This window comes from Phoenix dactylifera, chromosome 3 (assembly GCF_051530095.1).
Source record: "Phoenix dactylifera cultivar Ajwa chromosome 3, Ajwa_hap1_PhDact_Kaust_v1.1, whole genome shotgun sequence".
Taxonomy (NCBI): Eukaryota; Viridiplantae; Streptophyta; class Magnoliopsida; order Arecales; family Arecaceae; genus Phoenix; species Phoenix dactylifera.
Genome location: NC_143192.1, coordinates 1,287,148 through 1,309,489, shown reverse-complemented (window position 1 = coordinate 1,309,489; position 22,342 = coordinate 1,287,148). Strand labels below are relative to the sequence as shown.

The window sequence follows — 22,342 nt, the reverse complement described above, 5'->3', positions numbered from 1 at the left end:
TCTCCAAAAACTGGAGAAATAGAATAGCACCATCATACCCAAGAACCATTAACATGAGAAAGCACAATGGTAAGAGGCAGCAGGGACCGACGAAAGCAGGCTCCATGCCAGATATGGTAAAATTTGTATAAGAATCTACAAAATTCTGGGATGACTTGAGATGCATCTTGAGTCCTCATTTTACCAAAAAAAAGAAAAGAAAATAAAAGATGATTTACTATGAGTGTCCACTTATCCACTAGAGTAACTCTAGTATTATATCAACCATCTGTATTAACGAATGTTGCGATAGAAAACATCAAAGTGAAGACCAGCCAATCATATAATAGCAAACAAATCACTATAAACTTGCCGATCGACATGATATTTATCGAGGTTAAAATGAAACAACAGATATACGAGGGGCAAGAAATTTGCCACAATTAATATGAATATGGAATAATGATTTACATATATACATCAAGCTATCAGTCAATAGGGTGCTTGTCGGCTTGCCGGGAGGTATAGTGTGCAGAAAGCAGAAGCAAAGAAAGGAATGCACTCGCCACAAAAATTGCATCAAACCAACGATGATAGAAATCAAATTGTATTTCGCCACCCAAAACATCTGTAATGATCAGCCTGCCACCCAAGTCAACAGAAAACGACTTAGTAAAAGATTTTATTCGTATTAGGAAAAACAAAGTCATATAGTCAAGTACATGCTTTAACTAATATTGACGGTTTCTACCAACTGTAATCTTCATGAACCAGCGTCTCCAATTCCCGCAAAACACCAACTAACCAGTACTGCACCAACCAACCCACTTTCTAGATTCCATGGAGTTAAAGATGAGAAGATAGTACCATGTCAAGTTGTACACAGATGCTCTTTCTGCAAGTAAGCTGGGTCACGTCCATTCGAGATGAATGGACATGAACCAGCCAATAAGAGATGCCCATAATGGAGTTTTGGCATGTGATATTGTTGAAAGGGCATGTGGATTAAATTCAAACCAAAGAAAGTGAAAAAAGGGAGACGCCCATAATGGACTTTGGCATGCGATTTTGCTGAAGGTGCATGTGGATTAAAATTCAAGCCAAAGAAATTGGAAAAGGGGAAAAATATTAAACAGCGAAAGCACTGATCGGAATAATGTGCATTGAGAAGAGGGTGAGGCATGACCAGAATCACTTCTTTCAGCTTCTTATGCTCCATTCTGTGCTGTATGACTTTAAGAGGAGGAAAACTTAAATTCGAAGTAGGGGAGCTCATGTTTGCACCATCATTAATAGTTCTAAAAGAACCTCTGATACTAAACTGGACACAAGGAGGTTAGGATCAGTAAATTGCAATCACACCTGTAAGAAATTCTTATCATCACAATCAGAGTTGAACATGCAAGCCCTAGTTTGGAATTATTCACTTGGAAGAATCACTCTTAATTTTGATAGTCATTTTCCATATCCCCACAATTTGGGCTTGCAGGAGGAACAGTAAATTCAGCTGATAATGCTTTTCTTGATGCAAGCATCATAGAAAAGGCAACTTTCGACTGAAATCAAAGACATTTGACTTTCACCTTTAGGATCCCTCTCTCAATCTCTTCCCTTTGGCCAGGAAAGGCAAGATTATGAGTAACGAAAGAACTTAGTGGGTCAAATAATTAAGGTCCTAGATATCTGGTTTGCGACGTTATAAAGCACTTGCACTTGTATTACAGAGGTTAATGATGCGGAGGGGGTGCTCCTGCTGCAAAAGGTAATAATGTGTCAACCTTTATTTGCAGTTAAACCTAGTATTGCATCTATCTCAACAGTTGAAGGATGCTATACCAGTTATGAAAAAAAAGCAAACGATTAATGCAAGCTAATTAAGGATCTGCGAAAATTCAAGGCTGTTCTATCTAATTTCACATGGGCTAAACAAAACAATCAGAAGACAAAAGACTATTAGTTCTACAGCAGGACAATGCAATTACTATATTCTATGGTGAAAATGAAATTCCAGAGCTCGAAAGTAGCAGAAACGGTTATGGTCGCAAATGCCATCAGCAACCTCAGGATCACACTCAAAAGTATTGAATTTTGAAGTAATTAAAAGCTGAAAAAATTGTAATGATGACCTTGTTACGGAATTCAGAAGCCATGTCATCACAACTTGAAACTAGGTTAACATTTCTAGATAATAGCAAAAAGTGAAAGTTCAAAATCCATATCCATGAACTAGATGACTGGAGTTGAATCTGGAGTTTCAGATCATCAAAGCTCAATTAAACAATGATATCAAAATCCAGCAAAGAAGCTTGTACTCATACCGTGAACATTTATTCTGACCTCAGCCACATAACTGTTGACCATAGCATTGTCACAAAACGGTTGCTGAATCCCTTAATCAGCTTATTTGGTCTTGGCTAATTAATCAGTACTAATATGCATGATTATAACAACTCCATGGAGAGGTATATCATCTTATATGCGTATGGGAAGATTGAGTAGAGCAAGTTATCAGATAACAGTAGTAATGGAACAGAGTATGTAAAAGTATGAACTCTGTACTAGCATCATATTGTCCAAGTTTCATGTGTAAGAAAAAAGAATATAGAAAAAAGTGAATTAGCATAGTTATGCTCATATGTAGACACTCTCTTCAAGAAATGCAGAATATACCTGTATTCAGTTGCTAGACTTTTTCTTATTAGGAGGATGGATGATACAAAGTACATTCCCATGATCTCTGATAGGAAAAGGACGACATTTGTAGATGATCCACTACCAACTCTAGAAACTGCAAAGAAGAACTGTATGCAGAAAAATGATGTGAGGTACCATTTAGATTGAACGACAACAACATGCCCATAACATTGAAGACAACACTGTTATATATTCTTCCTTCTCATGCTAAATGAAATTCAAGTTTTGAACTTGGTTTAAGCGTATTACATTCTTATACTGCTAGAAATGTTGACAATTCAAATTTTTAATTGGTTATTATAGAAAAGGTTAATGAATGAAGAATGTAATCAACAAGGAGAATAATTTTAACATTAACAGAAGGAACATATCTTGTACAAGGACAATGGTGCAGGTTGGTATATGTGACTTGCAAAAGAATGGACATGATAAAAGAAATAACTAATTACCTTCATGAGATTTGTTAAGAAGCCTCGAACAGATATGACAACCAACATTCCAATGAATAGCAAAGATACATACTGCAGAAAGAGCACAAAACAAAAGGAAATGAATAAGTAGCCCATTCACATAAAATTATCAGAGGAAAAAATCATAAAAAAACATATAAAGCTATAGCTGTAAAATGTTTGTTTTATAAACCATGCACTTCTTTGATTAATTTGCAAGGCAAAAACTATTCTTCGAAGTTGTATAAATAATATAAAGTTGTTGAAAGATAAAATGAATTATAATGAACACATGAGAAGATTTAGTTCAAAGAGTCATTAAAATTGATTGCATGATAGGTGCATGGAATGACATGTACCTAGTGAGGCAAATAATAATGATGGCAAGATATGCTGTATGCAACTTCATATACGTTGTTATTCAATTACCCAATGAATATAAATTCATAATAATGGTCTATTAACTCATATATTCTATGATCTGCCTGAAAATAAAAATGATAAGATGGACGTTTTACAACCACCAGAGAGTGATTTATTTGGACCTCATAAAATCCGCACTGACAAAAGACCCCAAAATGGGCATAGGACAAACAGGACCCCTATTTAGAAAGTACAATTGCATATTAACAACTAAATTTTATCATGCAGTATCTTGTAGTATGGTTATTGCAACAGTAAAATACCTGTGATAGAAGAGCAGCATCAATGCCTATGTCAAAGAACTGAAAGAATATGCTGATTGTCATTGTCACTGGATCAACAGAACCTGACTGCCAAAACAATGGAGAAGATGAGAACAGTCATATATATCAGACACTGGTGTCAATTATTAGAAGTTATTAAAAGATGCACAGAATTAAGAAGTACAAATATCAAAGCATATAAACCATCATTGCTTACAAGAAACCTTTTCAGATTTTTTCACATAAGAAAGCTAAAGTATTTATTTAAAAGCACCTCGATGAAAACCATACCTCCTTGAATACCACACTTTGTAGAGACTGCAAAGGAAAATCCAAAGAAAAAAAGGCTGCGTTAGAATAATCTCCTTCACATCATGAGGAAAAAACATGAACTACATATTTTGATGATTCCAGGACTGTGAATTTAAAAATTTAAGATGTCATTTCGAGGACTTCATATTGCTTATAAATGAACAGCAGAGTTAAATTCATATAGCAAGAAAGTTGGAGACATGCCACTTGCATATGTGTGGATGTGAGAAAAACTCTTACTGTACTCGATTAAGTTCAATTAAATAGTAAGAAATGGATCATGAATAACAGATTTGATTGCTGTGATAGGAAATAATTTTGATTTTCTTGGAGCAATTCCGACCCTCACTACACAATGATAAAGCGCACAAAAATCTATCAGATGATACCTTTATCATTTTGTACACACAGTAGACTGACAAAGCATAGCCTAATAAATTCTGTAGGTGCCCTCTCCATGTCCGAGAATATGCAGCAGCTACCTGAATAAGGTCAAAAAGCATAAAAATCAGAAAGCAATATATGCAATCATCTATCAGATAGTTCGAATAACAACTAATATGGCGAAACAATTGAAACATGTAGTAGAACCATACAGCAACAACTGTCCTTTTTTTGATTTCTGGACCAGTATACTGTAAGAAAAGGACTGAAAACAAAAATTTGCAGTGACACTGGTATGCATTTAATAGTAATAGTTAAAGAGTCATAGAGCTATCACTATGCAGGATGAAGGCAATTAATGGAAAGAAGTTACAAGGCAATGTTAACCAAAAAAAAATATTTTTAGATACAAATACATGCAATTTATGGGGTCATATTCCAATATTCTTACCATATAGAAATCGAACATTAGATGAGAAAAGAAAGCACATAAGCAGATAAGCAACATACAATAAGCTTCTTCAGAATGGATATAGCATGGGAAACTCTGTAATCCATTTTATGTACTTGTGAGTACAGAATCGGGCGACTATAGTCAGTTTCAAATTATTATCTTCAGGATCTAGAGCGAAAATCAATACCATATATTTTTATACACTGTACCATACTGAATAATATTATAAGGCAGCCTATTTTCCTGTTTTCAGCAGAAGCCAAATAAACAAACTGAAGGAGCTCAGCTGATCTCTCAACACCAAATTTGTTGCAAGAGACAATCCATCTTAATTAAGTAGAATTAGAAATGAGGAACTTGAAAGTATTGACTTATGGGGTATAAAAGACTTCAGTTCAGAACTTTTTGTATTTTTGGAACTTTTAATTGGACAATTTTTAAAATAGATTTTAAAGGCTTATTCTAAGTGAAAAAAGAGCCCTACTTTAGGCATACGTTGGGTTAAGGAAGTGAAAAGGTTGTAGCTGTTTGATTTATAGCTGTTTTAGGTATCTTTCTACATAGAATATCATGGGATTTCAAAATTTTCCATTTTAGAAAAGATTTTTCAAGATTAGTTTCTTAGTTATTACAAATCCTAGTTGGAAGTCAAGTAAAATCTATAAAAAAGGCCTTTTGAATAGGCACTAGGGAGATGGTACCAGATCTGTTTTGAATAAAGAAAAGAAATCTTTAGGCCAGGTTTGGCCTTTCCTCTCTCTCCCCCTCCCCCTCTTTCTCTTCTCTCTTCATGATTACTCTTTTGTTATCTCTTATGTCTTTCCTCTTCTAAACCTCACTCATTTTTGTTTTTTGCCCAAAAATAAAATTGGTGATCCGAATATCTGTTATTGGACTACTTAAGACCACAACCATTGACAAGTTTTCCATAGAAACTTGTTCTTTGAACTTATACCTCATCTGAAAACCTAAAACAGGAAACCTTTGGACTTCTTCAATTTTACAATATTAAAAATCACCTTTCTGCCCTTTCCCGAAAGAGGACAACCAAGACCTTTATTGGCTTAGACCCAAGTTTAATCTCTTCCCTCAGTCCAGCAATGCATTTTATGCCAAAGGGTGGGGGGGTGAGTATGGGGAGAATTTGGTGAAAGATGGGGAGCCTTAGATATTGACGACCACTACAGGAATTGGTACTGGTCTGGCAATTTGCAGACATACCAATCTAAACTTTTAATGCTTCTTCAGGGTAAGCATTTGCGTATGTCCTGATTAATTTACTTATATTTTCATCAAACATCATATCAGATGCTTACCTCATTGTTTTTAGAACAGGACCAAACCAGACAGAACACAGAACCAGGAAACCAGCCCTCTGTCCAGTCTCATTAAGATAAGAGATTGCCTGTTTGTTTATCTTGGCCTGACTCGAACTGGACAGATTTTTTTAAAACCATTCTGACTCTGGTTGATTCCGAAATAAAAAGGCCACCCATTTCATAAACTCCCCTCTTATGAGAAGTTTGGAAAGAGAAGCATGGCACTTCTTGTGGCCTCACTCTTCTCCACTCCCTACACATAACACGTTCTCTTTCAAATATGATCTGCTCTATCTCCTTCTCAAAACCTACATTTTCTCATCCAATCTTCGATTAACATTCCTAAGCCCAACACCATCATCTTTTGTCTGGAGATCCAGGGTTTCTGTTTCAATTTCCATCACTAGAGTTAGTGTTTTCATGGGCTAAGCCCTAATCAAGGAGAGGGAGGGAGGAGGGATAGATAGATGGATATGTGTATGTGTGTGTAGAGAGAGAGAGAGAGAGAGAGAGAGAGAGAGAGAGAGAGAACCCACATCATTCCTCCCCAAGGAAGAAGCCATCTAGCTAGGGAAGCTCTACAAAACAAATTTACCTTGGAGAATGGCATCTTCTAATCAAGCCTGACTATTGCTCCTTGTTCTCATGATTTTCTTTATGTTGGATGGATTTATGTTGTTTGAAGAATCTGGGGAGCATTGTGACGAGGTTTTTACTTAAGCTCTTGGTCACCAACGCCACCTTCCATAGTTCTGAACAGTTGAACCAGAGGTTGAACTGTGGAACCAAAGACCCGACCCCTTAGCCGGGTCATTTTCTTTTCTGGGTCCGACAACTGTAACCTCCCTCCTCTGCTTCCTCATACCGTTTCTTGCCTGTTTCTAAATATGATAACATGTGCTAAAGAGAAAACATGACTTTGATATGTTGGAAGTCTGTGGCATGAAATTTATGCAACCTGGATAATTTTTGTTATAAGAAGTCAAGGTTGGAATACCTAGTACAAATTAAGAAAATCAGTCAACTTTTTGCTTAAAGCTTCAGACTTGTTTGATATACTTATTTATTGTAAGACGTCTTTCACTGCCCATAATTACCAGCAAGGACTGCATGGGAAGTTTCTTTTGATATTTCCTAATTTACTAGGAAATTATTTCAAGGATTATTCAAGGCAATGCAACCAAATGAAACAAAGTGTTCTAACAAAATGAAAGGAATAACAAGCAGATTAAATGCATTACATTTCCACATGCTATTGACATTTGTTATTATATAAAGAAAATATATATAGACCTTAGCTTGACGAAGTTCATATATCTCAAGGAATAACTGCTTCGAGAGCTCTTCTAAAGCCTGTACCTCTGCTTCCCAGCTTTTGATATCTTCAAAACATCCAAAGAAGATTCAGATTTTTTTTTCTACTAAAAGCAAAAAATTATGTTCAAGAACTTCAGATATAGGCAGCTTTCAAACGAATGTAAGCAACTTTATGTGCCCAGAATGTAAGAATTGAACTTAAGCATCTAATATTCAACCTCATTCACATGTACGAGCAGATATTCATGTGAACATGTAGGAATATATAAATTGTGATAAATGCATTTTAATGCAAGACAAAGCATATTCATTCGATCAAGCAACTTCAAGAAAAGTAATCTAGATTGTTGCAAAGGTTGGCGTTTCCAAAATTTAATGCTGTGTGGAATATCAAGGCCCATCACAACAAGAAATTGACCTAGCATCCAAAACAATCGAAGATAAAGGTATCTCATGAACAATTGAAGATAAATGTATCTCATGAACAAGCAGCACAGAATTCTTTTTAATAAACACCAATGTTATGTTTAATTCCCAATAATGAAAAAGAATCAGGGGAATCGGAATCGAATGGAAAAAGAAGACCAGAAACTGGGATCAAAAATTCCCTTTCTATTATTTGGATGTGAACAAAGGAATGCATAAAAAAGGAATAGCAGTTGAATCCAATATTTAGCTTTGCTAGCTACATATTAGATATGTAATCATTTTATATTAATTTTCCAATACATCACTAATTTTATTTGCCTACTACTTACATTGTTATTAACTAAATTTTTAGTTTACTTATATTGTATTTCTTAACTTAAAATTTTATTTTAATCTTAATTATTTATATTTTTGTACTTTTTACTTTTATTTTTTACATGTTTTAATCTTTAATTAAAATTTAAAATTTTATATTTTGTATTTAGTTATTTATTTTAATTAATTTCAAATAGCTATTATATGTATTTTTATCTTTATACTCAACACTATTTAGCAAGGAAAGGAGGCTTGAAGGAGGCTGGATCTAAGCAATACAAGATGGATCTACCTTCCCTTTCCCCTTCTTCCTCTCTCCCTTCTCTCTTTCCTCTTGTATGCAAATCAAATAGCCAAGTGAAATATGGTGCCAGTACCGAAAGCAATATTGGTACCATAAACCCACCAATTACCTCAAAAACCTCCCTTAATCCCAAGTTATGATATTAACAAACCCCCAACAAGCCTCTAAGCAACCATTAAAAATGAACAATTAAAAAAAAGGAATTCCAATGAAATACCACAACATCAGTCCATCCTATGCATCAAGATGGTACCATCACGGTACCAACTCAACCCAATCACTAACCAGTATCGGGTTGAGATTGAGATTTAGAACCTTGTTTTTAATTTAACCACTCTCTTAATGAATGTGTTTTCCAATATATTGAGTGGAAGACACATTAAAAGTGCATATATTAGACAACGAAGTACATTTGTAGTTTTCTTCAACTTAGAGCATAAATGATGATACTGTACCATAAGAATTAGGCTCATGTAATTGAACTTTGTGCTTATAATAGCCCGAGCGCCATGCAATGCTGATCATGTAGAAGCTTACCTAGTAGTTAAGCACCAAGCACTAGCCCAAGACCCGCTTATGACATAGGCGCCTTGGCGAGACACTCGAGGTGCCCAAGTAGCTACCTTTACCCAAAATATTTTGTAGTCATAAATGCATAAGGTCATTTAGCACATTTTTTACTTTATACGACATATAGGGCAACATTACATACAGGGCAAATATTTTACATAAGATATACATTTCAAATATAGAAAATGCACAATAAAGAAAACATCACAAGTCATCCCCCATTCTAATGCTTTATAATCCTTTAGGTATGCGCATGCATATGTCTGTATGTTCTATGGCCAGAAATGATTCTACCAAAAAATGGCAATTTTAACCCTGGTGCATTGATTAGCTTTCCTTGATACAAAGGCATTTGTCATTTAACTATTCCTCTGATTCATCCTCTCCTACAATAATTGTTCCACTTTTTGTGCATTAATCCACCAACTACCCTCTTCCCTTTTTTCACTCATGAATAAGCTCTCAATAGATGCTTGTATCATTTTTCCACTTTTTTATATCAAAACTTAATCCATATTTTTATCTTATCTGTTTCCAACGAGAACCTTGGAGTTTTTCTTTTACTTTTCTTACATTTCCAACAAATTACACAAAGCCTAAGAGAAAAAAGAAAATGAAAAAGCATTCATTAGAAGGAAGCCAAAAAAGAAAAGCATACCTTGCTCCTTCTGGTCTTCGGCCACAGACCGCACAACTGTCCCAACTATACGCTTTATAAAAGATCTGGCCTTCAAATTCTGCAACAAGTAATCTTCATGAAGAATGGACAAATATGGAACATTGTATCTGTAATATTCTGCAACTGATTTAAATCTCAAGCCATTTAGCACTGATAGGCATTCAAACATCTTCCTTCGTAACTTCCACTAGAATAAGTAGAATATATTCATTTAATGCACGATGTAACTATAGAATAGAGAAAAACAATGGCTTCTTACTAAATAAAACCAAAAAGGAAAAAGAAAAGAAAAAGAAATATGAGACATAATCAGATAATTCAATGAATGTCTTGACGTCTCGGTATCGGACCCCGTACTGGTGCCACACTAGCATAATATCGGTACGGTACGATATGGAAATAACACCTTTTTCCACAACTGAAAATAGTCCGAAGAATACTTCATCTTTTAAATGTGGATAGTTCAGCATCAGATTGATAGCCTTGGCCATCAAATGCATCCACATGGCTTGCAAGGAGGCACGGATCAAGCACGATGTACATACAAGGAGAGAGGAGGCCTTTTAAGGAAACAAAAGTTACATAATTTTAGCAGCTATACAAGTGGCAAGCAACCTACAGGACCTATGCATAAAAATAACAAAAGGGAATTACATAATCTAGACCAACAAATTATAAATGAGAGAATGAACCTAACAAACAAAATGTCATCATTTTTCCCTTTTTATATAAAGAATATCACTTTTGGTAGAATTTACAGTAAAAGTCGATGACTTAGAAATTAGGAAAGCATGATGCTTTAACAATGAGATTTCATCAGCATCAGAGATTGGTGATATTATATGATGCGTGGAATCTGCAGTCTGGGGACTGTAAAATGATTTTCTGATTTTAAAATGTTAAGTTGGAGCATCTACGCCGTGGTGCAGAAAAATATGTATGAAATATCAAAAACTTCTTCATTGCCCAAATAGCAGTGGTTGTGAGAAGAGAAGCAGACCTCTCAAAAGAACTTAAGAGTACAGGATACTTAGGATGTGGGTGCAAGAGTGAGATATTAGAGATTATTAATCGACTGTAAGAGCCAAGTTCAAAGATTCCAGCTAATTATCTTAAAACCATATGAATATACCAACTGCGTTTGTCAAGTTGATGAAGTTCAACTCCAGCTAGCTACGCAACATGTTAGTTGTTAGAAAACAACAGAAGGAAGAAACAACTTAGAGGAAAAGCACCTCTTCTGATCCTCGAAGCCTCTCCATCTCCATCTGAGACAGAATGATTTTCTTTTTCTTCGCTATACATGTCTCCATCGATTGCATCAATTGCCTCTCCAGGGCTTTAATATCTGATTCCTCAATCTCCCTAAAAAAAATCAGGTAAAAAAGCTAAAATTGAATAATCATTTTTAGAAACAGAAAATTACCAAATTCTAACTTTGCACCACAACTGCATTTAAGAGATCAAGAAATGTGATCTCTATATTTGATGCCAATAAACTCTATTCTTTTTGACCATGTATTACGACATAGGAGTTAAAATGCAAAGTATGTGAAACTATACTAATAACCTGAAAATCTTCGAGTATTAAGATGCTCGATACCTCTATTAAACAATACACCTATAAAGATATCCTTGATAAATCAGTTTCATTTTGTATATAATTTCTAGCCTGTGTACTTTAAATTTTTGTTTGCGTGTAAATCTGAGTTCCATGCAGCATACAAGTTTCAAAAGCCAGTCATGGCCTATTGCAGTTACATTATTGCATCATCACAACCATATGAAGTCCAAGGGGTCTTTACCCGGCCCAGAGGCATCATCATACTCATGCATGGAGTCACAGCATGGAAGGAAAAACCAGACTGATCTCCCTTTCCTGTTTCTTATTAGGTAATTCTTTGGATAAACACAATATGAACTCTTCATGGTAGTTCATCATGTCTGGACAAATTTTCTCATTCTTTGGACAAATACATATTGACAAGACAAATATGTTCTCCAAACATTTTCTCACAACTTATATCAAGTCCATCTATGAATTTTGTAAGCTGATGCATATCTTATGGCATCAAACAAAATGCACCATTTCACAGGGTTACCAGATCAATTGATGGGTTGATATCTTCTGTCAACCTAAATTAGAGGATATTAGTATATACCAGCCCAGTCACAATATAGCAAGGGATTTACTATGATATAAGTCAGCAGATGTTGCTGCCTTGTCAAACATAACTTACATTAATAGATCATTTAAACATCTCTCAGATATTGAAATTTTCTGTAAAAAAGATTAATTGCTGATTTTTTTCCCTCCAGAACTAATAGTATGGGGCAAAACCTAGTAAGTTCAACACCTCAACTAAGTGTAAATTTAGGTGTCTGCATTGTGCTCGAAGAGTCAAAATTTATGCGTCAATGTAAGCTTGTTTTTTCCACTCAAATGCAATAAAAAATAGCCTAGATGCCCGAGAAAAAAAATTCCTTGAATATCTTACTGGCCCTACTGGCATTTCTTTCGATAATACCACATAGCTGTCTGTGTCATTGTGTGCTGACTATCAGCATAATATCTGTCCTTAACCTGTATGAGCAAAATATAGAATACTAATCCTTACAAGTCCATCCTTTTGTTGCCCTTTGGCACAGAACCAAATTCCCCTTCCTTAATATCATAAACCAATGCTGAGTGTTATAATGATATACTAGTGTATGCATAATATGTCTGTCGTTAACCTGTATGAGCAAAATATAGAATACTAATCCTTACAAGTCCATCCTCTGGTTGCTGTTTGGCACAGAACCAAATTCCCCTTCCTTAATACTATACCAAATCTTTGTTGCATACACTCAAACCACCTCAATAAGTTCTTTATTAATTCTCTTAAATTTGTTTTGTGTTTTATGCATCCTTCAAATATAATTCATCAGGCTATCGTTCATAGCCGTACCATATACCATCTCACCATCAGGATATTCTTTACTCACTTTGCTACCAAGCATTTTATGAACCATACAATCTCATGGGAGTATGGGACCCTTTTTTTATTAATGGTCCATAATTACTATCAATTTACTTTCACATCTAAATGCATGTGTCCATCACAATATCTCCCAGAACAACTCTTTGCATTGTCAACCTTGCTCAATGGAATATTCATATATGTTATCCATTCTTTCATATAATAAATCCATCATAACCATAATCATCTATCCTTTTTTCAATTATTTGGGGTTAGCTTTATGGATCCTCATTAGCCAAGTATTCCTATCTAAAGCCACCTCTGATGTTATTCCAAGTTTCTCTATATCCTTCCTCACAACTACATCCATATTAAGGTTGTGAGCTTAACGTTGATATTCTTTCAAATAAAAGATCCTTAATGAAATCAATATTCAATAACACTAAGAATCTTTTGTATGCAATTCTAACAAGAGTCTTTTTCTAATTCCAAAAAATTGTGTTCTATATACTGCATTTTAGTTTTCCTAATTTCTAGACCATTTAGCTCTCCAAGCTTTCCTTCATAGCTCCAATTTCTCAATCAACTCTATTCTCATTAAATCATAGAACACCTAACCATCATCTATGATGCGATAATGAAAATGAGCTTTGAGCTGACGATTTGTGTAAACCCTCATGACTCAGAAACTTCTCAAGCCACATCTTCTAGCATCAGTCATTGTTCCATTCTTTGTTAACCAAAATCAATCTAGCACCTAAGTACACCTTTCTTTCCAAAACCTACCAACCAGCCTTTTATGGTGCTCTAACATCAGTCTTCTACAAGTTGACATAAAATAAATATGTGAAGACTATTTTCTTTTTGTATATATTTCCAATAACTGCCAAAGCAAGAAAATAGTCTCTATGATTAATGTTCTTGGCATAAACATAAATCAACACTTTGAGAATACTTTCAATTTCTTGATCTTTATTCTAGTACTCCTCTCCCATGATTTATAGTTTGTCTCAAAAATTTCAATCCATGATGATTGAACATACATCACATAGGCTCTTACAAATACGTGCCACAAAACTTAAATACCTATGAATGCCCTTATTTTCATAAAACTAATAACATGGGCTAGTTAACAAAATTAGACTGGTGCTTTTTTGCATTTTCAATGCTCTCAACTTCCACTGTATGAAATCCATTAACTATTGCCCTTTTACATCTACTTAGATCTTACACCTCTCTCCGGCTTCTTAAAAGCATCCATGATTCATATTCCATCCCATCATAGAATCCATCAGTTCACCAGAGAATCAAGATAATTTCAGTACTTGTAAGAATTCCTAAAGACACACTGAATCTTTGTTGGCTAGCTTTTTCAAACAACTTGCTCCATTGCAACTCGATGCCATTGTATCTTTTTCTTGTGGAAGTCACACTAGCAAACAATATCACACTTTTCAACAAAATATTAGGTTGTGTTGTGAAACTTAAAAGGGGCATCCTCGCCAACCTGGCCCATTTCTGACCTAAATTGGCTAAGTTGTGGTATCTCGCTTATTGGGGAAGCCCAAACAGACCCTACATAATATCACACTACCAAGAAATTATGGAAATAGCATCAAGACAATTTCATATTGAACTTCATCTTTTACCACCAATCAAACCTCCAAATTTGCCGTTTAAGTTTGGATCCAGCATTACAATATTCAAATTTCGACCACAAGCATAAGAAATGGACAAAGTTATATGGAAAATTAGAAAGGTTAATTAAAAGCATGCCAATAAGAGAATACCATTTAATAGAGCCATAGATAACATTAAATGATTCACAAATTACTTCCAGTACAAATAAGTTTTTCTTAAATGTCACACAAATTCAGAGAAAGTATTTTGTCATTAACTTTTTTTTAAAAAATAGATGAAAATATCTGGAATAGCCTAATTTTTTATAAATCACATAAATAACAATGAGTGCAAGTGTTCATCATGACATCAGAATGTCAAAGATATTATCAATCTCTAATTCTTTTCATTTACATCAGAATGTCAAAACTAAAGTCAGGAAAAAAGTGTTGATATTGTTCTTTATAAAAAGAAATGTTGATGGGGAGGATTATCCTGGTGCGCTCTGTACTTTCATCTGTCCCTATTTATCTTCTATCCCACATCGATATTCCGGTGGCAGTCTTGAGGTCCCTTGAGCAGTTGTTCAGGGAGTTTATCTGGGGGAGGAGTAGCGGCAGAGACGGGGTCCACTTGGTGGCCTGGGAGAGTGTATGCCAGCCGACCAGTGCCGGGGGGCTGGGAGTGCAGTCCTTGATGACGAGACGGGAGGTGTTAGCGGCGAGGCATGCAGTCAGATTTGTGCTTGAGCCAGAGAGCATGTGGTCCTCCCTGATGAGGGCCAAATATGGTGTCTTGGTGCCTGGGGGGCGGGTGGAGCGTCACCACTCTCCGATATGGCGAGTGATGTGTGCCAGGGCTATGGTGGTGCTTCCGGAGATTAGATGGGTGATTGGTGATGGGCGCTCGATAGATGTGCTGGAGGACAGCTGGGTGACCGATTGGCCGATATGTCGTTTGCCGACCATGGTGGACTCTGCGAGATTAGCTGGGTGCAGGGTCAGGGATCTGCTGGATTCTGAGGGGAGCCATTGGAGGGTGGGGATGATCAGGGAGGTGTTTGGTGAGCAGTTGGCGGAGTTGATTTTGGCCTTGCCAATCCCCTCTGGAGGGGTGTCGGATAGGCTGCTTTGGACTCCGACGGGGCGGTCGCGAGTGAGGGCCAGGGATCTTTTTGCGTTGTTCTGCAGGACGCCAGCGCGACAGATCGTGGGAGGATGGATATGGAGATTACGGATTCACCCACGGGTGGCACTTTTCATCTGGAAAGTGGCTTGGGGATGTCTCCCGACCAGGAGTTTGCTTGTTCGGCGTGGTATGGGGGTATCTCAGTTTTGTGAGACGTGCGGTGATATCGTGGAGACCATCGAGCATGTTCTCCTGCTGTGCCCTAGAGCTCGACAGATATGGCAGTGTTCTTCGGTTCCCTTGTTTGATGCGGCAGTCTCGACACAGGATCTGTTGCGGATGTTGAGAGATTCCATGTGTCGGCCCAGGTTGGCAGCGGAGGGGATACTGAGGGCGTACCTGTCTTATCACATTTGGTTGGATAGGAACGCAGGCATATTTGAGGGGAGGCGGGTGCCTCCGAGGATGGTGGTGGACAGAGCGGCACGACATGCAAGGGAGGTTATGGCGGCTGCCACTGAGTTTTCTTCTGGGATGGTCAGGGACACCTGGGGTACTTCTTACGCTGTTTCAGCGCCCCATTTCGTTACTGTCTCTTGGGTACCTCCACCCCTTGACTATCTCAAAATAAATTTCGATGGCAGTAGGTCACTAGACGGTTTGACTGGAGGGGTCGGCTTTGTGATCAGGGATCACGGTGGTAGGTTGGTGGCTGCAGGTGGGCGTCGGACTCCTGGGATCACAGTTGTTGGTGCGGAGCTGCGGGCTGCTTGGGAGGGCTTATCCTATGCCAGGCAGGTCCTTGGAGCCGAGCGAGTGTTCCTCGAGGGAGACTGCGGTGGTGATCGATTGGATCCGGGGGATGGACAGGTACGGTGACGGTCACCCCCTCATTCGGGAGACTCGGAGGATGGCTCAGGTGATAGTCGGTTTTCAGATTGGTCATGTGTTTAGAGAGGCGAACAGGGCCGCAGACTGGGTCGCCTCTTTTGTGGCCCGGCATTCCGGGGATGTTTTGTGGACGTCTACTATAGACGCTCCTTCTCCTTTGTTGTCTTTTATTTCTTCGGACATGGCGGGTTGTACTCATGTTAGATCTATTTGAATGAGTAGCCGTTTTTACCAAAAAAAAAAAAAAAAAAGAAATATTGATGAAAAATATCTGGAATAAATTGATTTTTTTAATAAATGGCATAAATAACAATAAGAAGCAGTGGTCCATCATTATATCAGAATGTTGCACACGATACTGTTTCTCAAAAACTTGCACATCCCTTCTTAAAGTGCATATAATTTCCTACAATTTTTTCAATTTTTCAGGGGCATAACAGGTACTTGTTATAATTTTAACAAGAACACTGAATCATGGGAGAGCAAAGACACTTCATACAGAAAAAAATGTACTTATTGAATCAGCGAATGCAGAGTTTTAGAATGATTAGAATGAATCAATAAAAGCACTAGAAAATGAAGTATGTTCTTCCTGTCCGAGGACACCACTCATGGTGAACATCTAACAAGCATAAGAAGAGAATTATAGTACCTACTACTATAGATAGTTTGATTATCCAAAGTCCAAGATAAAGAATCAGAGAAAGCTTAGAGCCATATTAAAGTACTAAAATAGTCAACCAATTATCCAAACTTTAATAAATTTATAAAAGATTATTGAATGTAATCTTAATTTTAAGAATGGAAGAAGGAACTTGTTCCCAAAAAAAAAAAAGTTCCCCGAGAAGCTTTTTTCACGAATAGTAAGAAATACAACCACAAATAATATATAGTCACCTGATGAATAGGGATAGATAACTGTAAGGCAGATTGACAGCACCAAAGCCAGATAACACAGCCATGACGGTCACGCCTATTACACCAATTCTGCTAACTAACTGAGGCATTGTGAAGAACCCTAGAAAGAGAATTAAGTCGGACTGCATGAATTCATGTAAAACTAAATGCATTATCAAGATTAACATAGAGTGTGAATTACATGAGACATCTAGAGCAATAAAATGTTGCAACTGAATTTCTTTCTTGATATATGCATGTGAATATTACGTAAATAAAGTTACGACTGATAACAAGATACTGTACGTACAAAAAAAGATGCTTCAAAAGGATATACTGGAGGATCCAAAAAATGTAAGGTTAAACATATCAAGAAGAGGAATCAGTTACAGCTAGCAAAGCTGACAACATGCATGCTGCAGTTAGATGCTGCCATGGTTTCTGCGCCAATGTTTGGAATCCAGAGGGAACAATTGTATTAGCATATCCCAGCTTATGGAACCAAGCATGCATTCTAAATACCTTCATCTAGAATTCCTTATGATAAAGATGTAGATATGATATCATGTAAGCTTGCATGGAGATGCTCAAATGTAGAGGGCAAACAGTCAGATTAGCCCATCAAAGCACAACCCTGTTAAAAGGTTGGAATAAAGTTTTAAGCTCAACAGGCTAAACAATGTTAAAACCTTGTACATCAAATATTTATTGTAAAACACCTAGATTGTTATTGTAATGATGGTGCAAAGGATATTTATGGAGGTTGGAGTGTCAGGACTCCAGGGATGCAAGCTACAGCCAATGTCATGACCAAGTCCAGTGGGCTATGTTATCAGCCCCATTACTCCTAGTAGAAAGCTCAGTAACTAGGCCAATAAACTGAAAGCCATAACAAAGAGAGTAGGTTTTAATCAGATAGCCTCACATATGTGATGAAAAAAGATTTCTGTCAAACCTTTTTCTGGAGAAGGCATCGGAAAGTGAATTCCCAGTCGCCAAAAACCATAAAGAAATGCCAGTAAGAATAAGAATGCTCCAAGTGCAGCTCGTTCTTTCCTCACTCCTGCAACCAGAAAGGTAAATTACTTCATCCACTTGATAACGAAAGCAGTCAAGAAAGATTTGAAGACCCACTTTATTCTTTCGACCCACTGAAAACATAGCCTTGCACTTGAAAGGCATGCATGGCAAAATACAGTACTAAGCACATCAAAATTACAATAATGATTAAATCAAAACATACAAGCCTTAAGTTAGTAGGATAACAAGTCTAACTTTATATGAAACAAGCACAACACCTATGTGGCAAAACAGTTTATTAACTCTTTTGGCATTTGCAAGTTTCTCACTTCGTTCAACATGAAATCCACCAAGCAACTTATGATGAGAGATTTCTGTAGGACTTCTTGGAGGTCAACTTTAATTATCGCCTTCTCCTGTAGGACTTCTCGTGATTAATTGGTTTGCATTGCTTTAGCACTTTGTAAGTATCATTTGCCATCCTCTCCATCTACGTTTACGCATTTATAATGCAGACAATAATTTTTATTATCTCAAAAGGTGTGGAGGTTGAAGAAACCAACCGTCTTCCTTGTTAAATTGAATGCTAGCCATTTATGCCAATGTCGTAATGGAACTAGGCAACTAGCAGTTTAGAAGTTGTTATTACTGAGATCATGGCAGGTTTAACATCAGCTTCTGGCAAATTAATAAGATTGTGCTTATGGATCTCCAAATCAATTAGATAACAATGGCTTCTCCACAATCATCTATCATTTCACTTCTATTACAACACCAGGAGTGTCCAGTCACTAAGCCCTCAAAAGACAACTAAGAAGATCTATCATTCGGAGAGATACATACAGACAATTAAGATAATAGATACAAACTCATAGTGTTTGCAAAAAAATAGCTGCTAAGGTTTATCATTCCAAGAAGCAAGCATGAACAGCTAAGTAAAAGTTAAAGATGATTTTAACTTTAAAAAATCATTAATAGGAAAAAAAAGGTGATTTGGGGATTAAGAAGTGCCAGAGAAAAACATACCGCTGTTACCAAGCATCAAAAAGCAATGGTAATATGGCAATATGAACACTAACAACATTATCAAACAGAACAGGTCAATCTTCCAGTTGAGCCATCTAGCCCTGCAACAAAAAACACCAACCTTTTTCTTAATCACTGGACTTAGCACCTTCAATCTAAAATCACTTGCTTCAAGTAAAGAAATTAGTTATCCCAAAGCGTTACACTTCAAAGTCACAACTCAACCCATAAAAACTATAAATATCAAATGCAACCCATCAAAGCCAAAAGCTCAAATAGCAAAATTTATATCACTAGTACAAGCCCAGATCAACCCAAATAAAACACATTTCCAAACCCCTCAGTCTAAAATAGATCAACTAGTCTTCTAGATAGAGAGTTCCAACAAGGCAGCAAACTGTCACTCCTCACAAGCACGATTCCCAATTCAAAGGAGAATCCCTGGAAGAAATACTATGAAAATGGAACCCAAGACCAAATATTGACCAATCGAACTCCAAGATCTCCCCAAATTTGACCAAATCACAAACCCTAGAAAGAAGGAATGAAGCCCCGCAGCTCCAACACTAGAGAATGAAAACCCTAGCATTTTTAATTGGATCAAAAGGAAGGCGGGGGGAAGCAATCGAGAGCGTACTCTTTGGAGAGGACCGGGAGGATCTCGAAGAGGACGAGCTGGAAGAGGTTGCAGGAGAAGGCGAAGACGAGGCTGAAGAGGATCTGGACAAGGGCCCGCTTCTCCTCGTACTCCTTGTATAGCCTTCGGTTGAGGAACCACAGCCCCGCCCACCCGAGCAGGCCTAGCGATCCCACCACCACCGTCCCCTCGTAGATCGTCCTACCCCACCCCATCTCCGCCGCGGCCGCCGCCCGCCACCCCCCTCACTCTCTCTCTCTTTCTCTCCCCCACACACTCTCTTCTCTCCTGGATCTACTGATCTCCACCGCTGACCCGTGAGGAGGTTTTTTAGTTTGTTTCCACCTTGTCTCTGGGCATTTTAAGCAGCTTCCTCTATTCGGTTTGCCATGCCTTTCAGGAGGTGAGACCGGTGATGAGTCGGCGGCCCGGCCGGCCTCGGTGATAAAGAGTGCATGTGCTTGCCGCGGGATGCTATCGGGTCGGGTCCGGGTTCCGGCGAACACAAACCCAGACCCATTTGGAGGTTATATCTAATAGGAACTCCAAAAGATAATTACCTGAAGTTTTTTTTAAAAAAAATTAAATTCTTAGGTAGTTACTAGCCGTTAGAAACTTCTACAATATAAAAAAAAATATGGAGAGTTGCATTATTTCTTAAAATATTCATATACAATTTTTGAACTCTGTAGAGTTGCATTATTTCTTATGTATGATATATTTGGACTCTTATAAAGTCATCAAAATACAAAAAATAGTGACTAACTTACTTATTTCTCCCGACTTGTTATCCCTAAAAATATTTTTCCTATTCTGGTGTTCTTTTTTGACGGCGCTCCCTTCTATAACTTCCCTTCTACACTAGGTTCAATTCTTGAGAGAGAAATTCTGAGGACCATGTCCTTATTAGATTTAAGAGAGAACCAATTTTATGGAGTAGATGAAAGCTTATAGCTCTTTTCACTCTTTTCAAAGTACTAGCATGCGATGTATGTGCAAAGAAACCACTTTAAGATGAGAATATGGCCGCACTTTGTATTTGGGCACAGTGGTTAGAAGAAGTGAAACACGAGTACGTAGACTAACTTAAAAGAGACACAGCAGGTATGCATGATACCTCAGAGTCCAATACGACGTGATCTGAGGGCTAGATTCCAAGACTTTCGATCCCATGTATATAAGGGGGGGAAGGAGAGTGTGCCAACTTTTCAGAGACTTAATAGTTTTTAAAATACGATTGAATCAAGACACACCCAGATACTATCATCGTAGAATACGACACATATGCACGTATATAAATATATTTTAGGATAAATGCACATCCAAGATATCTCTCCATCATGGAAAGTCTGGCACTAAGTTATCTATTGATTCATTTATTATCAACCTAGGATCCTCTGCGATGCACGTTTTGCACCGTAGAGAGCTCACAACCCTAAATGGCCATCGTATCATTCGATCATAAAGATAAATAGCTATTAAATATAGTATAGTATACGCTACATAAAATGCACCGTGAACAATAGACAGCACCCGCCCTATTTGATAGCCATTCATCTATATGATTGAATGATGTAGACGGCAGCTATCTACATGCACTGCAGGAGATCTAGAATCTTAATTATCAATGAATTGCTCACGCCAACCATTGCACTTTCAACAATGAAAAAGGAATTCTCATCACATGATCAGGCTCTCCAACGGCATATTGGTTGCAACAGTCTATGATCATATGTCCATCATGCATGCCCCCGTCAGAGACTTTTAGGTAAAGCAAACCCCATCGTAAAGACTTTGCGAACGTGTGTTTAGTTCCATACCGATTATTCGCTGAAGAAATTTTAGATACTTATATAAAACTAAGAAACTCAAAAAAATACTTTTTCGATTAATTTTTTTTGAATAAGGCCCTAGATTGTAACATTGCATTCTACCTGCCGGTATGCATTAGTGAAGTACACCAGAGTCTGATGGACCCTCAAAAGCCTAAACGTGACACCATAAAGAAGGAGCATGCATGCCAGCGATTGGAGAAGCAATGAGGAGGGGAGCAGCAATTAGAGGTGTCCCTTCCAGCCTTGTAAGCTTTGGCAGATCTCCATCATCTTTCCTTTTCCTAAAATCTCTAGTTTCATCACTGTAACTTCTGTTGTTCCAATTCAAACTTCCCAAAGTTCCATGGCGATAAAGACCAACCGGCATGGCAAAGGCCTTTAATCCCACCCAACACAGATCATATTGAAAGCAGTCAGGCCTAGACCATAGACAC

General features: G+C 37.3%; 1 protein-coding gene across 2 annotated transcripts; it reads right to left on the bottom strand.

Annotated features, from left to right (window-relative positions):
* Positions 1-323: 323 nt before the first annotated feature.
* On the bottom strand, positions 324-20,490 carry LOC103724211 (GPCR-type G protein COLD1). 2 transcript variants are annotated; one of them, XR_015975997.2, is made up of 14 exons: positions 20,074-20,490; positions 19,437-19,537; positions 18,346-18,453; positions 17,391-17,511; positions 11,127-11,256; positions 9,871-9,949; positions 7,571-7,659; positions 4,510-4,602; positions 4,100-4,126; positions 3,809-3,895; positions 3,123-3,194; positions 2,650-2,780; positions 706-1,732; positions 324-621 (listed from the first exon to the last, which is right to left on the bottom strand). XR_015975997.2 is itself a non-coding variant. In XM_008815403.6 (13 exons), the coding sequence occupies exons 1-13, from the start codon at positions 20,286-20,288 to the stop codon at positions 468-470; spliced, it is 1,407 nt and encodes a 468-aa protein (XP_008813625.1). In that variant the 5' UTR covers positions 20,289-20,490; the 3' UTR covers positions 324-467. The 2 variants fall into 2 exon arrangements, 1 of the variants encoding a protein (XP_008813625.1); XM_008815403.6 differs by lacking the exon at positions 706-1,732.
* Positions 20,491-22,342: the final 1,852 nt, after the last annotated feature.

What these genes read in the sequence shown, in the direction of transcription:
- LOC103724211 (XM_008815403.6), bottom strand. Translation starts at nt 20,288, where the DNA reads ATGGGGTGGGGTAGGACGATCTACGAGGGGACGGTGGTGGTGGGATCG. An exon ending in GTGTGTACAAAATGATAAAG is followed by an intron (nt 4,127 to 4,509) that starts GTATCATCTGAT and finishes TTTCCTTTGCAG; the next exon opens with TCTCTACAAAGTGTGGTATT. An exon ending in ATGCTGCTCTTCTATCACAG is followed by an intron (nt 3,195 to 3,808) that starts GTATTTTACTGT and finishes CTCTTTCTGCAG; the next exon opens with TATGTATCTTTGCTATTCAT.